Source organism: Anneissia japonica, unplaced genomic scaffold (assembly GCF_011630105.1).
Source record: "Anneissia japonica isolate Jap-2015-1 unplaced genomic scaffold, ASM1163010v1 scaffold288108_len519018_cov203, whole genome shotgun sequence".
Taxonomy (NCBI): Eukaryota; Metazoa; Echinodermata; class Crinoidea; order Comatulida; family Comatulidae; genus Anneissia; species Anneissia japonica.
Window position 1 is genome coordinate 353,829 of NW_022728501.1, and position 18,430 is coordinate 372,258.

General features: G+C 34.0%; 2 protein-coding genes across 2 annotated transcripts in view; one reads left to right on the forward strand and one right to left on the reverse strand.

Moving 5' to 3' along the window:
• The first annotated feature begins 83 nt into the window (after nucleotides 1-83).
• Nucleotides 84-3,798, forward strand: LOC117114204 (tripartite motif-containing protein 3-like). The gene has a single exon (XM_033257797.1). It carries the CDS (start codon nucleotides 1,127-1,129, stop codon nucleotides 3,299-3,301), a length of 2,175 nt encoding a protein of 724 aa, XP_033113688.1. The 5' UTR covers nucleotides 84-1,126; the 3' UTR covers nucleotides 3,302-3,798.
• A 2,730-nt stretch (nucleotides 3,799-6,528) lies between these two features.
• The window catches only part of LOC117114197 (sodium-coupled monocarboxylate transporter 1-like), a 25,656-nt gene continuing 13,754 nt past the window's right edge, over nucleotides 6,529-18,430 (reverse strand). The window contains exons 6-15 of the mRNA XM_033257788.1: nucleotides 17,437-17,577; nucleotides 15,923-16,052; nucleotides 15,345-15,433; nucleotides 14,829-14,941; nucleotides 13,852-13,919; nucleotides 13,330-13,416; nucleotides 9,398-9,609; nucleotides 8,858-8,958; nucleotides 8,566-8,708; nucleotides 6,529-7,122 (exon numbers count right to left, since the gene is read on the reverse strand). Of these exons, the coding sequence (XP_033113679.1) occupies nucleotides 7,054-7,122; nucleotides 8,566-8,708; nucleotides 8,858-8,958; nucleotides 9,398-9,609; nucleotides 13,330-13,416; nucleotides 13,852-13,919; nucleotides 14,829-14,941; nucleotides 15,345-15,433; nucleotides 15,923-16,052; nucleotides 17,437-17,577 (1,153 nt within the window). The 3' untranslated portion in view covers nucleotides 6,529-7,053. The remainder of the gene's footprint in view (nucleotides 7,123-8,565; nucleotides 8,709-8,857; nucleotides 8,959-9,397; nucleotides 9,610-13,329; nucleotides 13,417-13,851; nucleotides 13,920-14,828; nucleotides 14,942-15,344; nucleotides 15,434-15,922; nucleotides 16,053-17,436; nucleotides 17,578-18,430) is intronic.

Sequence of the window (18,430 nt, forward strand, 5' to 3'; positions counted from 1 at the left end):
ATCGTATTTATATCGTATTTATATCGTATATATATAATATATATATATATATATATATACAGTATATACAAACTTGTGTTTGAACTCTGTTTTTTAAAACAATAAATAAGCTACAATCTTCCTTCTTTTGAGATTAAATAGATAAACCATAAATATTTAACCTGGAACTATTTACGAAAGAAAACTGACACTGATGTATATTAGCATCAATCAAACTTTAGAGTAAATATTTTCTCTATGATCAAACTAATTCGCCAATGCAAACAATTGTTTAATAATTTGTTAACTTACGATTTAAGTAAAACGTCCTCTGTAAAATCAACTTTTCCCGCGATCTAAATTGATTGTGCGACCTATTAAAACAATTCCGCGACCAGAAACTATTTGTAACCAATATTGCGAGACAGTGGACTACCGTAAATATAGAAGAAAAAAAACAACACTGGCAAAAGTGTTACAAAATTGTTAGCATGATGATGGCATGTGGACAAAAATAAACAATGATATCATTTTAAGTTTGAGTGAGATGCCAATCATGTATCTTATCCAGAAATAATAGACCTTGTACATGTGAAGTCGCTGCCAATTAATATTGTTTGCTTTAAAAGGCCTGCATGTTAAGTAGCTGTTTCTAGAAACAGCATTGAGAGAATCGAAGACGTTGTCGGTTAGCCAAAAACTATCTTTCTATATTGTAGTCAATTAGCGATAGAGGACTTGGACCAATTCTATGTTTTTTCAGACTCCCTTACATTTAATTTTGAACGCATATGTGCTATTAGATAGATGAAATCGTCTGGTTTGATCTGCTTATACGATATATGGGACCCTCCAGAAAATAGGTTCCAATGTAGGTATACTTAAATGGTTGTTGTATATCTTTCGGTTTTTGGGTATTTTTTTTTTGTGTTTTTGCGTGTTTATTTAGTCTGTTTTTGTTAGATATTTTTTTTTTAATCCATAGGCCTATCAAATCAATTTCCACTGAATTTTTAATACGATGGCACATTATTAAATATCTTTGTAAAGTAGAGGCTTTGAAAATATCTGTGAAAATACCATCGGTATTATGTATATAATAATTCAATAATAACACCATTTATAGTCTTCTTCCATCCAAACTGATATGTTGTTAAACACTCATGAAGATAATGATGGCCCTAATAATACCAATGTGTTTGATTTTCTACAGATAAACAGGACGATATCAGCTATAATGAGCTTTAACGCAGCCACCAAAGGATCACTGACGCAACTTGTGGAGTGTTCAATTTGTTATGAAAACTACAATGAAACCAATAGGCTACCAAAGCTTCTTCCGTGCGGGCATACCATTTGCTTATCATGTGTTCAACAGATCTCAGAAGAAAGTGGTAGGGTTGTTTGCGCATCTTGTCGCGCAGTGGTTGACGTGCCACACGAGGGTTGTGGTGGATTCCCGAACGACTTGACAATGGTGCAGGCAATTACAATGCTAAGATGTAGTCAAACTACACCGCGAACATCACCGCCGCCTCGGGCTAAACAACTAGTGCCTCTTAAACAAGATAATGGTGTGTATGTTGACCACCAGTTAGATGTGCTTCGTTGGAAACTGACAGATCTCCGTTGCCAATGTCAATTAACGGCTTATTCAATGAAAGAGATCGCCGAAAAGTGTGCGTACGTACGCAGACAAGTGAAAAATTGCTTTATTCGTCTGCGAAAACGTATAGACAAGCGCGAAGCTATTTTGTTGCAGACAATTGAAGATTTGGACTCCAATCCAGTACAGAGTAATTCACAAGCACAAGTTCATAATGCAACTGAATTTATACAGTATGTAGAGAAGCAGATGGATTCTTCATTTCATGTTGAACAGGTCAAACATCTGATTAAAATATGTGGTGAACTTTTGAGTCGTCTGGATGCCTTGTACAAAAAGCAGATGTCAAACGACAGAACAATGGTTTTTATAGAAACACATTTTGAAGATGCTATAAAGTGTATCGATGAAGTAGGATCGTTCGATGACTCATTGGGTTACGTGGAAATGAATGTAAACGATATCCCAAATGCACCACAACCGCCTACACTACCAGTCAGGTCTCATCAGCTATCAACTGGAGGGGCAGCATATTTAGGTCCTCAGCTAACACCGGACAAGCCCGAAGAGAAAGCGTCAACGCCATTTGTGGATGACGGCCAGTATCAATTGTTGTCGAGTCAAAATGATTATGCAAGTAGCAGATGGGCAACAGAGAATACAAACAACAATGCCCAAAGCAACCAAATAAATGATGACTATTTGGTGCCTGACGTACCACCACCACCACCAACGATCAATGAGATAACTATTGGTTGCCAGTCACCTCGAGGTATGCAGGTTTTTAATCCAAACATGTTTCACTCTCTACACTCATCGAACTTCGATACAGCAAAAAGTGGACAGGAGATCAATACAGACCAGGGGATCCAACATATCAGTCTTTCTGCTGCTCAGAGAAGTCTCGGAGAAAAGTATTTTCGTCACGGCCGTTTATTCATTGGAGGACCTTCTGGTGTCGCCATCACTGAGGACCAGTTTATCGTTGTAGCTGATAAAGGGAACAACTGCATTCGGGTGTTCAATGAGATCGGGACTCACATAAAAAGCTTCCGATGTGATCGTGGAAAACATCCACTGAAATGTCCTGTGGGTGTGGCCACATACTCTCACAATAAGGTGATAGTAGTTGATGGTTACTACAGGGTACATGTCTTTGATTGGACAGGTGAACATTTGGTTGGATTTACTTGCCAGCATTTGACTGATTCGAGCCAGTCTCGAACCACGTCACTGATTGGTATAGCAGTCGATTGCCGTTGGAATATCTATATTGTGGACTCTGATGCACATTGCATAAACACCTTTGATATTGAAGGGGTAGTTGTACGACGCATTGGAGACGCAAGTAGGCTTGGCAAACCAAAAGGGCTGTGTCTTCATGGAGATAAACTTTTTGTAACCGATAAGCTGTCGAACAACATTAAAATATTCTCCACAGTTGACGGATCCTATATTGGAAAGATTGGTCACGGAAAAGGCACCGGTCCAGGATTTTTTCGTAGTCCCAGAGGAATAGTGTCGGATCGCAAAGGTAACATTATTGTAGCAGACTATGGTAACAATCGAGTGCAAATGTTTGATTCGAATGGTAACTGCGTGCGAATCATTGAAAGCCGATCATCGGCGCTTCGTGAACCAGAAGATGTGGCAGTATTTAGAGATGGCAGAATGGTTATATCTGATGGTGGGAATGAACGACTTCTCCTCATTTAAAATATATCTTCTCTAACAAAATTGTATATTTTCAGTATGTCGTAAATCTCTATCGTATGTTCAATCGCGAATGTTGATAAATTCCACATGAAACAACGAAACATCCTTGTTGAAATAATTTGTTTAAAAATACACAAATCTGACCAACGAGTTATAGGCCATCACTGCCATGCAGTCTTCAAAATAAAAATTGTCACTTTTTTTCTCGACCATTTTCTTGTTTACTCATGATGATCGGCATTTCGGATTTCAAGTGTAATCTTCTATTCGTTCACTTTTATTAATTGTTGCTATTTAAATGTATTCGAGTTAAAATTGCAAAGTTAACGAATAATATTATCATGCAATTTTATGAGCACAATTTGTGTCGGTGTCGGTGCATTTTCAAATATTTTACTAAATTCACAAAATACAAAATAATGAAAAAGAGGAAAGAGCGCCACGTCGCTCACCTTAAAATGGTGAAATAGAAAAATTAAATACAGTAATATTGAAAATTCTCTATAAAATTTTTCTTTTTTAAGAATAAATGTGTGTTGGAAAATGAAAAAGTCATTACAGTAGTAGGGTACATGAAGAGAAGTTTTATGACTTATTATGGCCCAAAAACTGTGCTTTTACCACAATATATTAGGGACTGACAATCAAAATAACGTTTTAGATAGGCACATTAATATATTTGGCCGGACAACCTCGTCGTGGTTTCGGACGACGGGGGCCAGGCATGTCTGACGGGACAACCCACACCCGCTAGCGACACCTCTACTCTTACAGTCAAATTTACTCTTTTGCATTTAGAGAGTACTTTTCAATTTAAAATGCTATGGTGATAATTGAAGTTAAAAGTATCTTTCTATACAATCTGTCAGATTTTCTGATCTAAAATTCGCTATTATTACCATATATTTATGTTAAAACCAGTAACAGTGTTAACACATTCATTACTTACTCCAGAATAGCAATAGTGATCCAATATGACGTTTCCCTGACATTATAATACATATTTTCTATAAATGATAGATTCCTGGTGAAAATACATTTCCAATATTGGGGAAAAGTCTTCAATCCATTGCAATGGCTGTCATTACTATGCCAATCAATATCGACTTTAACGTAGTTTAACACAATTTCATTCTCTTATCTCTTTCGTAGAACCGTAATTTAACAAAAGTTTGTTTTTCGGATATCGGCTCCAAATGAATTTCAGTCCCCGTGAATTCGCATTCCCTGCCCTACCCTGAAATCCCTAGAAATTATCCTATAATCCAAGTTCGCAATGAAAATTAATCAGAACACATACATGCCAAATTTTATTTTATTCACTACACTAGAGGAACAGTACAAAATGTAATCAAGTGTGAAACACCTTCACCAAAGAACGAGCAGCGAGCCCAAAATCGAGTAATCAACCGAAATGCATGATAGGAGGCCAGTAGCGTTCCTAGGGCGCCGCGTATCGGCTGTGTGTATAAAAACTTGTCTAGTGTAGAGTAGGTATAGGCTAGTACAGAGAGTTAGACGATTTGAGGTATTTATTAATTATTCTAGGTCTATCTATTCTTGTACATATAGCTTAGACCTATATAATAATTGGATAGGCTAAGCTAGGCCCCCAGCTTTCAAGTAAAAAAGGAATATAACAGTGTATTTGTTAGGTGTAAACTAGATCTGAAGTACTGGTACTAGATAGAGATCTACTAAAAGGCCTATACATTCCTAGGAGGCGAGGCTACTTTTGGTAAACTAGGCCTTGTTTAATTAATAATTATATTTTATTGAGTATTAATATTATTAATATTATTATTGTTTACATATTATCATTATTATCATCATCATCATCATCATCAATATAATTGTTATTTTATAGGCATAATAAAAATGTTATTATTATTATTATTATCAATATTATTAATAATAACATTTAACATATTTCCAACCTGGTTAGGATCACTAATGACATGTATTATAATAGGTCCTATTATTAATAATTGTAATTTCATTATTATTATTATTATTTTTAGGGTCTATTATTATTATTATTATTATTATTAATAACATTCAACATTTTCCAACCTGGTTAGGATCAATAAGTCTTTATGATCACATACTATGGTACCACATTTTGACGGTAATTATGTGTAGTTCCACATTTACAGTGAAATTAAGGGCCATTTATTTGAGTATTATTATTATTCATTGCTGCGAAGCAGCCAATTCATATTCTTGACAGCAATTTGACCTCTGAAAGGTCATTGTTTGTCTAAAAACAAGGGCCTAAGACGACTGAAAAGCGGAGTTTCCTTCTTTCGTTCTGCCGGGTAAAATCAATTACTTTAGGCGACGTTTGTAGACTAACCAACACGTACCAACGTCCGCATGTCGCACTAGCCTTATCCTACTCTAGGCCTAGACTAGAAGGGACGAAGGTCCCAATGAAAAACAACGTCGCTCCTTGATAACATTGTCTATTTAACATCACAATAATTCATTACTAGACCTATAGTTGTTTTTTGAATTGTACTCCACAAATCTCAGCCGAAACCTCGCACAACTCGAGTAACGTCTCGTATCTATTGTCGTGACGTCATGGCTCGCTGGCTCACATTTGCGATGTCTCGCACTTGTGATCAAATAACACGCTGGCTCGCACTTTGGCAACACCATTTGGCAGTCAACTCGCCCCTAGAAAACCCGCCCTTGGAAACTTGCCCCATAAAAAAATGTACACTTCCTAGACCATGCAGTCTTCAAAATAAAAATTGTAACCTTTGGTAATCAACTACATTTTCACATACATAGACATTTTTTAAACTTTATTAAAAAAAACCTAAACCATAATTCACCACTATAGACACTTGTCTCTTATACACATCTGTGTATATCAACGTCTCCTTATATTATATGCCAAATCACTAAAATGTAAAACCAACAAGGCAGCACTATATAAGAACGAATTATTATTATTATTATTATTATTATTATTATTATTATTATTATTATTATTATTATTATTATTATTATTATTATTATTATTATTATTATTATTATTTTTATTTTTATTATTATTATCATTATCATTATCATTATTATTATTATTATTATTATTATTATTATTATTATTATTATCAACCTCATCACAAAAAAGTCGGACGCATTATAAACACACACAAAAATGTTATAAAGTTGCTACTTCAGGCCTATGTATTGTTATGGGCAACGGCCTCACATTTTTTTTTTATCTTGAACAATGACTTACTAAACTCAAGAGCGTCATTTATGACATGTTATTTAAAAACGGAACAAAAATAATTTACAAAACTACAAAACCGCACAAGAAACAACATGTTTTGAATTAAAACAATAAATGTCTTTAACATACATTTAAGAATTAAAAGATCCAAAAACCTTGTTATACTATTTTGGAAGACATTAAGAACACCAACTTGTGATTCGTGCTCTCTATTTAATTAAAAACTAATCATAAACAAACAAGGTAAAATTGTATCAATATTCATGATCTTATTTGCATAATGATTCAAGAGAGAAAACAACTCTGTTTTGAAAATTATGTAAACAAAATCTCTTTATTTGCAATCAGTCAAAAAGTATGCAAATAAATAGATGGTGTCGTTCATAAGGACTTAAACAATCCTAAATTCACAGACGCCATTACCCTGGACGCAAGTACAAATTCAGACGTCATTACCCGGGACGCAAGTACAAAACAGAAAATAAAATCAGGAAACTCTGCTTTAAAGCTTGGTTTCATCTTTTGCTCTAGCATTTTTCCCATCTTTATTGCTAACAACCTTGTATTCAGTCTGAAATGAAATACAAAGAAAAAGCTTATATCATCATTATCTAGTCTGTGGTGATCTTACACAGCACGAACGACTTTCAACACATCTGAGACAACAATATAAATTATATAGTTGGCTCAGAAAACATCTGCAAAAAAGGCATAAATTTGATTAATAATTATTTGCAGTTTTTTTTTATGTATAGTACTTGCACTTTCATTTTTAATATTTCAAATGAAAATGTCTTTGTTTAGTTGATTTGGCAGTTCGTTCATACTTATTGCACTACGTTTTAAGTGTTTAGTATCAAATTTTATTCCACTGAATGTTGTTGTCTTTTTGTATAGTCATAGTTTGTTTTGCCATTTAATAGTTGTTGTCCGTGTCGCTAATGTTCTAGAGTGATTTTACTTAAAATATTCTGCGAATACAAGGGGTAACCCGGGTAGTCAAAGTAAAATTTTCAGCGATTTAATCTGTCCCTAACATCGTTGACTTGATAGAGTGTTTTCACTTTAGCTAATTAGCATTTTCCTTTTTTATTATTTTTGAGAAATTCTGTATTTTTCTTCTACTTCCCTTTTGCATGTTAGTTGTTCTACTTCACAATCAATTGGAATTATATATTTTGTTTTGTTTTTATTTATTTATTCACATTTTAAGTATTGCTTTGAAATTTCTACAAAAGTATAGAAAAGTTATGTTCTGATCCAATCTCCACAAATAAGCAGAAAGTTCCTCTGCTGATGCTAATAATATATCGGCTTATCTGAATAATTGTAAACAATTTCAAGTACCATGTGCTTTGGTTTTTTTGTTTTTGTTTTTTGTTTTTTTTTCAATATGATTTCTTATGTAAGTATCATTGATTTCTTTGAATTTGACATTACTACGTCGCTGTTTGCAATAAGTATTTGGCTTCTGTCCAACGTGGTTTTTACGTGTATTAGGTCCTAGAAATATGTGCCACGTGTCCATATCGGATCCAATAACACCAGGATGTTTTTCCCACGACTATAAACCCCTTAATCCTCGTAATGAGTCTTAATAACGCAACACCTTATCTTAGATCTATAGCAACAACTAGGACACCCTCTCCCAAAAATTATTACTTTCTGCTGCCAAATCGACGCTTCTATTCTTTGATATTGTCCTTTTCACAAATACGAGGGCTTTTCTTGTGAGTCATCAATCGCAGCCATTATAGAAACAAGGCTTGGTATGCGGTCGTCGTAAAAAGTGTAAACTGGTGTGCGTGTAGCATGCGCGTGTTCCTGTTCACGCTTATAATATGTTCTGTTTCATCAGTTAAGTTTAATTAACACCTCAGAAACGTCCAATACATTGTACTGTCAGCGGAATGTAAGAAAACCTACAGCTGACACCACATCATCAAAAACACAAGAGGGTAAATACAGGTACTGTACAAAACAATTACGTCAATGTGTCAACAATAATATTTACCTCTATGTCATCAACGTGCCATTGTTGATCGTATCTAACACCGCATCGTAGTGGTTTCTTGATTTTCTCTGGTAAGCAGCAATACATTGTGTCAACAAGAGAACAACATAGCTTAGGGTCAATATCAGCCGGGTCGTTCGGTCCTTAAAAAACGAAAGGGTATAATCCAAAATATAATTAATGCTTATACTCACTCGAATTGAGATACTATTAGATATCGTATTTTGTGTATATTAACTTGTATCATTGGTGACGCTTGGGCAACACAGTTTTAAATTAATGATTGCCTTACCTGTTGCAAAACTAATAATAAGTCCTACTACAATTACAGTCAACCAGGCGATAGCACTATACCAGGAGTAGGAAATCGAGTACAAAGTTGCAATTGCAGGCCTAAAAAATAAATATATAGTTTACTACAACAGAACCTTTAGACAAAATCAAAATATAGGCCTACATTTGAAACGTTAGAATATGGTGTCTGAATAAAAATCTTTTTTTTTTTACATTTGTTTGGTTTTTTTTTGTATTTTTTGTTCAACGTTTCATCATTTTGTTTCCTGTTCTTTTTAACGTTTTTCTTTGTATTTCGTAACGTTTTGCTTCTGTATTTTGTAACGTTAGCATTTTTTTTTCATACGATTCATCGAATACAATCAAATATTAAACAAAAGAAAATCTTTATTAAAATTACTATCATCACCACCACCATCACACTCATTATTATCGTTATTATCATTATCACCATCATCGTTCATCATCATAATTTCTTCATCATTATCCAATCATCATGAGCAACATCTTCATCATCAAATCATTTTAATATATTTACCTCTCTTCTGGCATTTCCATGGTCATCATGGTGGTCATGGATGAGGTTGTGTACTCATCGGTGCTAACAAACATCATAGTGAAATTGCCTACATCAGCACCACAGCAACACGTACTTAGAGGTGGTTTTTCAACATATGGGGGGTAGAATTGTGCACCAATACCGATCCAGAATGACATGCAGAGTCCAGATATTAGTCCAAAAATTGCACCCTATAGAAACATGGTACAGCATTATAAAGATGCCGTTTTGTTTATGGAATGGTTATTGATACTGTAACATAGCAATAATTACCCAATAACTGTTACATATTTAATTGTATATAAAATAAAACAATGTAAAAAAAAATCATTTGTATTTATTTGCTACATTGTTTTCGTATGTATGAGTAGCTATAAGGTACCCACACTCATGGGGCATATACATAGGCCTATGAGCATACCAAACAGGAATGTACACTAATGCTAACAGAAACTGGAGCGAATATATGTATGCCAGCCAGTATTATATGGACACTAAAAAGATAAGTCTATATGGTATTCCACAAAGTCTTGAATCCTAGCCAAATGTAAATGCAAAAAATGTAATTTATGCATAATGGAGAAATATTTTAGAATTTGTAAGCCAGACTTAAGCTCATTTAATCATAGACAACGAGCTGGCCATTTCATGTAGGCACAGAAAGAAACATTGGCTATTCAACAATTTAAACTTACACAATGAATCAAGGGCCATGATTAACAATGCACCATAGCAACATATATATATAGAATGACACAACACAGATCAGCTATCAGAATATCTAGCTTGATCAACCAGTAGCCGAACATTTCATTTAACTGGTCATTCAATTTCAAATTTCAGAGTGATTGCAATTGACCATAATGCCAATTGGAGCGACAAAAATCGCAAAGATAAAGAGAATCACTGGGAACTTTTACTTAAAACCACCACACCATTTGGACTCAATATTAGGAACGTTCTCTGGCATTCCAAATTATTCTGGATAAATCATTTGGCTTATTCATTGAGGCATGCCTCTAAAGTTTAGTTTTGGCCTTCCTGTTTACTTAAGATAAGATAAGATATATTAGTTCTCTCTTTTATAACAGAGGAGCACTCTCGCGCAGGAGAGGTTCGACCCGTACAACAGTTACAAAACAACAGCTGACAACATATAAAAATGAATTATTGAAAAGATAAATGAGTAAAGAAAAAATACTGGACAAACAAAACAAATACTCTCATTATTAAAAAATAAATAAATAAATAAATAAAATTTAAAAAAAATTAAAAAAATTAAAAAAAAAAGAGAATTCAATAACAGAATATAAAGTAAATAAATAAATAAAAATGACAAAAAATATAAGTTTATAAGTACAGTAAGTAACGTAAAAATTAAATATTGGTGGTAATGTTTTTCATTAGTTCAGTTCTTTCAGTCATTGCTTTTATTAAACATGTTTTACAATGGTTATCAAATATCTTACAAATTTCAATATTCTGGTATGCATCAAAAATATTATCTAAAAGTAAGTGGTGCCTAAATTCACATGAACCTTCTAAGAAAATGTCCCAAAAGTACCTATTAATTTTACACAAGTCGGTTTTCAAATTTTCAAAACATGCATTTCTAATAGAGGATAGACATTCACAATCAAATAGAAAATGGTCGACTGTTTCTAATTCTCTTTTTTTGCAAATAATACAATGGCCCGAGTACGTATCTGACCATGCCCGTTTTCTGCCTTCAAGATCTAGAACATTAGTTCTAGCTTAAAACTTTAAATGTGTACCTTTAAAATTCAATTTGTCCAAAAGGTAGTATTCTAAATTTGGTATATTTTTGTATTTAATGTAATCCTTCAGTGATGATTTTTTAGTTGCTTTTTGAAACCATTCGTATAAGAGATTATTATTGTTATCTGAGATCATATTACTAAAAGATTTTATCCACTGAGTATTTTGTGGTTCCATATTATATATATCATTTAGATCATATTTGTCTAATAATGCTTTAATGTTATCAATCCATATCCATCGTGTAAGTGATCTAACCTCCATAAGTGATTTACATAGTAGTCTAGGCAATCTATCCTCATCCATAGTTTTAAGCCTATCAAAATATTTTATTCTAAATTTGTTTTGAATCGTTTCCATAGATTGCCTGTTAGTAGTAGTGTACAATCCTGTCTGATATGTTCATATGTATTTATGCCTGACGAGTATAATACTCCTACGAAACAAATTTGTAGCAAATAAATACAAATGAAATCGTTATAAGTTTGTGTACATTGTTTTATTTATATTCAAATTAGGTTTGCTACGTAGCACTGATAACACAAACAAAAGGATAAATAATAATTACAATCATGCAAACAATGACGAATTACAAAAGTACATCTCGTAAAAGTAATGCGACTTCACGTGTGTCCTTTGATTTTGTAAATGAATTGGAATAATTTTTAGTGTCGAATTGATGCCGCACTGAATAAGGAAGTAAAAGAAATATGTAAATTGTTAACCGAAAAAGACTGCTCTGAAATTAGTGAATACGATGTACGGAAGCTCGTATGTTCGTTCGTTCGTGTCACAAATAAAATGCAATTTTTGCTTTTCGATCCAAAAGTGGTGTTGAAGATGATATGCTTGTATACTTAGACCGAATATAGATTTTTTTAGCGCATTCAACGCAACACAGTCATATCAACTCATAACTTTATTACGGTTTAGATAGGAATGTAAATGACAAACTATTATCGTGGATCCTTAATTTCCAAAGTGACAGACCTCAGCTTGTTAAAATGGATGATATGAAATCAAGTGTGCGTTTATATAATACGGGAGCACCTCAAGGTTGTGTGCTATCACCAGTTCTGTTCTCATTATATACAAGTGCCTGTTAAAGCAATACCAATGCTGTTCAATCATCAAATATGCCTATGACACTGTCATTACTGGCTATTTAAAAGGCGATTAGAGAATTTGTTTTGTCAAATGGTGAGATAATAATTATCTGAAACTATCATTAAAACCATGGACCTATTAACAGGATGATAATCGACTTTCGAAAAGAGGCCGATGCCACTTAGTATACATGGTGAAAATGTACAAGTAGAAGAATATAAATATTTAGGTACAATTATTCATAACAAACTGAACTGCAATGCGCAATCAAAACTAACCCAAAAAAAGCAAATCAAAGACTGCATTTTAAAAAGAAAACTTAGACAATTTAACGTACATAGAACTATATTCCATTTATTTTATCAGCCATTATCCAAAGTAACGAAAATTATGAGCGATGAAACTCATCCTGTACATTACAATTAAACCTCTAGTAGACCAGGTTTTCGGCTGTGTGCTCCTCGAATCCGTCACTCCAGAGAAACTCCTTTATACCAGATTCAATTAACACTCAAGCATTTCGCAAATAAACTGGAGAAAGTTGTCAAGCATAATTAATTCAATATTACCTCCTAGGCCCTTTCTCTATTTTAACACATTTCAACATATAAATCTCAGTCTGTTATTTTAAACTTTTATTTATTTTTACCAATTTTAATCACTTATCATAGTTTTACAGTAATTTTAAGTAATGTCCATGTTTAATTTTAATATTGATTTTTAAATTGTTGTGAATTTAAAAGTTTCTTTTACATCGTACTGTGTTTTTATGTGAATTTTAGGTGTTTCATATTGTCAAAGAGAGAAAAAAATTTCCAATGTAATTTTGGACAATAAAAGTTATCTTATCTTATAACAGTGCTCACATTTTCCCATAATATATATGGTTAATAATTAACCATTAATATTATTTTAAAAAATACTATATTATTACTAAATAATATTATTATACTACTTATTTGTAATACTTTAACGACACAAAATAAAATTACTGCCAAAATACTAATCAATTATTACAAACTTACTTTGGTGTTTGCCCAAGGAAAAAATATTCCAAGTGAAAATAGACCTAAGAGGGGGCCGCCAATCATGCCAAATATACTCAGAGCAGTCTGAAAATTAAAGAATACACAGCTAAAGATTATTCTGATATGCCAATCAATCAATCAATCAGTCAGTCAATCAATCAACTAACCAATCGTGCTAAATTTATCAATAAGTCTGAAAAAAAAAAGAAAACTTTATAGTTAAACTTTGCGAAATGTTGCATTCATTTCAATTCCAATCTATCAATTCCAATCCATCAATTAATCAACCAGTCAATTAATTAAAAATAGATCTACAAAGCGAAATGTATAATTTTAAACAGAAACAATAGTCTCATGTAAAATTTTTAAAAATATATAAACAACCTGGTCTTGACAAATACTATCAATTGGTTTTCTCGATGTCTTGATGAAAAAAGGAATAGGAAAATGGATTTCGTCAACCATATATTTGACTCTGACACACTTTAAACAAAAATAGGATCTGATACGAACGCTTACCTGGAGAACATCCCCCATATATGACGCCACCACTGCCATTCCCATACTCAGCAATCCAAAGAAACCGGCTGAAGCAAAGAACAAATTCATTACCAATTTACAGTACCACGGTAATAATGGAAACGAGGAAGACCACTACGATTTGTTTATTGTACGCACAATATCAGACGACAAACAGCGTAAATGACGATCGCAGAGACCACAGCAACTTAAAAAATAGTCTCCCAGTGGGAGCGTGGGTCTATTGCTTGATATAGGTTTTTTTGGCTACTTTCAGTTCATAACCTATCCACGCTCTGTGTGTTGGGAATTCACATGAATAACTGTACAACTATTTTAACAGATTGTTGACTTTTTAGTTCTTTCTAGGACAGGGCATGGCATCATATTTCGCCGTAGGCTTACTTTTGGTAGACTGTATCATTTCTATTTAGCTTTTGAATCATCTCATCATTCCTCCAACTGGATTTACTCTTACAAGTGGGACGACAGCTAAGTGTCTACATCCACCTCCCCACCTGGGGCAATAGACACAAAAACGATGTTCACCAGAAACAAGTGAGGGCCGAAATGGGGTGGGGTGGGGGGCGCCGATCAAGAGGAACACCACCCCAGGGTCCGGGCATGCCCCCGCGAAATTGTTTTCTAGACGGCCGGAAATAATAATAATTATAATAATAATAACAAACAACAACAACAACAACAACAACAACAACAATAATAATAATAATAATAGTGTAGTTTTATATAGCGCACATATCCATTTAATGTAAGATGCTCAGGGCGCTTGATATGTGGACTGGGATTTCTGATGCGTTTTGGGCGATTAATAATTTCTTTTCTTTCTTTTTTCCCCCATATTTTCCCCTTTTTTTAACTTTCCAAAAGTAGGGGAGGGGCGGGACCGCCCCCACCTTGAATATGCCCCTAGTGATTAGTAATGATGAAAAATCTATGACACAACTAACAAGACTTACCAAGGCCTTTTGTGATTTTAGTATATTTACTTTCTTCCATATCTGGCCATACAAGTTTGACAACATCTTCCCCGTACACAGCAGCCAATGAATTCAGTCCCGAAGAAACAGTACTAACGGAGAGAAATTGTACAATGGGATTTTAAGTATCGGTAAGGAAACAGGTTTGTTTTGTGGCCTCTGCGTTTAATATCAAAATTATAACACAACAAAATGTCTGTCACTTGATTAGTACATTTAATATCACGTAACAATGCATACTTACACCATCCATTTGTAATTTAGTTTTAATTACACACGTTGGAAATGGATGTTTCATTTAGCTTGGCTCCACCCAGGGGTGGCGCCAGCAGGGGGGCCAGCATTGTAGGCCAGGCTTATATGTATTTTCTACATACTAGTAGACACTAAAATCGATTAAATAAGCCTTTGAAACCCCTAAGTTGTCATATTTTTCGAGGGCTTTGCTCCATCTCGTTGAATAAAACAACACTCAAAAATGTTAGTTAGGCCTACCTGAGAGCAGCACTGAATACGGCAGAAGTAATCAAGCCGGGAAGGCCTGGCATTTGATCAAAGAGATCCATTACTAGGTATGGTATCAACTGAAATGGACAAAACACTACTTTAACAAATCAATCAATACTAAGAGAGGAGAGTGTGGGAAGGTCGAGGGCTGTTGATAGGCACATAGATAAATTATGTAATAGTATGTGGTACTACGGGCTGTTGGTAATAGCCCTTTGTAATGGGCATTGTGCGTTTTAGAATATCCAAATTACAGTACATTGTAGTACCATTTAGGCCCATATTTCTAACAAAGTGTATATAAATACATATACAAAAACCCATACATTACAGTACCGTATTTAGTATACTTATGTGCATTTAAAGACGTATAGACTAGACTAATTGGACACAAGGCACTCACTGTTTTTTGCTAAGCCACGCCCTATAATAGTTGCTAAACATACGGACACGCTCGTATGCCAGGTCCTATTCTGATTGGTGAGTTTCTATTAGAGTAAAAAATTTTTATTTGGGAAAATTGAATAAAAATAGGTCTATAATGAAAGTAGGAAGCACACATTTACCTGATCACTTTTGGCGACTTCGCCTCGTTGCAACGGGTCACAGCCAGCATACACGGCGTACATGACAAGGCCTGACAGACACGCCAGACATACGACTATCACCATACCGATGGTGGAAATCAACAAAGCACTTAAAAAATCGAAAAGAAAATTACCTGATAATGTTTTCGGAATGTAAATATACAAAGCGATGTATTTTTGTTTAAAACCTGACATGTTCAATGTACCAAATCTTGTTTACGATAACGTTAAGATTAAAATATTGTTAAAAGTACATTTGAATGTTTTATTAATATTGCTGTAATGGTGATCATGATTCTATAACATTCAAAAATATATTAAAATGATAGATATGTTATTAACTTTTTTATTATCTAAACAAAGTTCATCATTCGTCAAAGAACAGAGAGCAGCTTATAAATGAATAACTTTTAACCTTTAGCTCAGTAGGCCTAGGTGGTAGCCACTGTGTGCGCGCTGAACCGTGGAGGTCTCTGGTCCTTGGTTCAATTCCCATCGCTGCCTCTCCTTGTGTTTCAGCTGGTGGGCTGAAATAAAAGTTACAATAGCGCACCGTCTTTCGGATGAGACGTTTAAGCCGTTGGTCCCGTGTGCACTTATGGCCCATGTGCACGTTAAAAAACGCAGTACACTCTTCGAAAAAGAGATTGTCTCCCGGTGTTCTAGACTTTTGTGGGCTATCCTTGGTGTCATCGAATGAATCCAATCCAACATCGGCGTGCCGTATGCCAGTATATCACTATGTTAGGTCCGTTTATCTCTGCTATTTTAAAATAACATTTAACAAGCAACTCTTACAGGTGTAATACTTTATTTTCGCATACACAGTAAATGACCAAATAAACGCCGCGGAGCTTCATATTTTTAAAGTTTTTTGAAGTTGGCAACTTATTGCAACGTTGCTATTACCGTACTGAATCCATGAGATAAATTTTATTATAATAAACAATAATATTTCGAAGAAAACAAAACGGTCATGAATCCGATTTAATATAGTCGAACTTTTCGTGTGTCCTTGAAAAATTACATGTTATCCACGTCTCATTAAACTTCGTGGATGTATCTACCCACGACATCCGCTGCATCTATTCTAGGGGCATTAACTCTGGTTCCCAGTGGGATGTACAAACTCAAATCGGTTTATTTAGGGTGAGGCCTAGGAATTATGTGGGACAGAACGTGAGAATTCGTAGCAAGGGGATAAAAAGGATCACAGTGTTATGCTGTAGGATAAAATAAGCGTAGGTGTGTATAGATAGCTTGAATTTAGTAACACACGTTTGGAGTTACACTGTTTTTTGTAGATCCAGTGGTTACACCAGTTGAAGATGGGGAGGATGGGGCGCCCGCCAGGAGAGTTGCACCCATATAGGATTAGCTCGAAACATCTCATTATTAGAGGAAAATAAAAGCTAGGCCTAGGTAGAGAGGGGGCGCTGCCATGAGTACGACATTATACGACACCATCCGTACCATGATAGGCCTTCACTTACATCTTTGCTACATTTGCGCTTCCACATGTTAAGTACCGTTGAACTTGAGATTGATTGACACCGTAAACAGCTGTCCATGTGAACGTGCCCCCGATGACTACTGACCAGAATGTATGACGCACGGTCGGATCCGGGTTAAAACTACATAAAAAATTGACAGAAGATATCATATTAATATGCTGTACCGGTATATAATCATACATACTAGGCCTAGTTCTATACGGGGCACAGTTCGTGACACTGTTATTTTGATGACATTCTGTGATAAATAAAAATGTCCTTAACGGCACCCCGTATAAGTTCTCTCGTCTACAAGAAGATGGACATAACATATTATTAAAAGGAGGATCGAATATAGTTAAATTTTAATGAAACATAGATCGAAACAATGTTCACTGATTACTGATTTACGTAGGCCTACTACAGCAATTCATTGAATTGATTACTAGTCTAATGTTCGATGCATACCTGGTTTGGTCAATTTTTCTCACACTCGCACATTCCTCTTTTTTAATGTTCTAAATGTATATATATATATATATATATATATATATACATATATATACACACACATATATGTATATATACATATATATATATATATTATAATTTAATATTTTTTTGAAACAGAATAAAATAGGTAAAATTTTATTGAAAAAAAACCCAAACATTTTACATTTACGACGTATTGTTGATTTAATATGCTGAATCATTATTAATGGAATATAGGCCTACCTATTATATTTCTATAAATTAATCAATAATTATCTCATTAATCGCACTATCGTAAATTGGCCTATTGAAGCATTATTGTAGTATTATTAATTATTCACTAAAGCATTATTCGAGCACCTTTATTAATATTATTGTTATTATTGTTATTTATTTTTTTATATATATTATTTATCAACCATATTAACATTGAAAACATTAATATGCATATGTGCATAAAATTATCGCAGAAAATAAACTTATAATTTATAAGATTATTTTT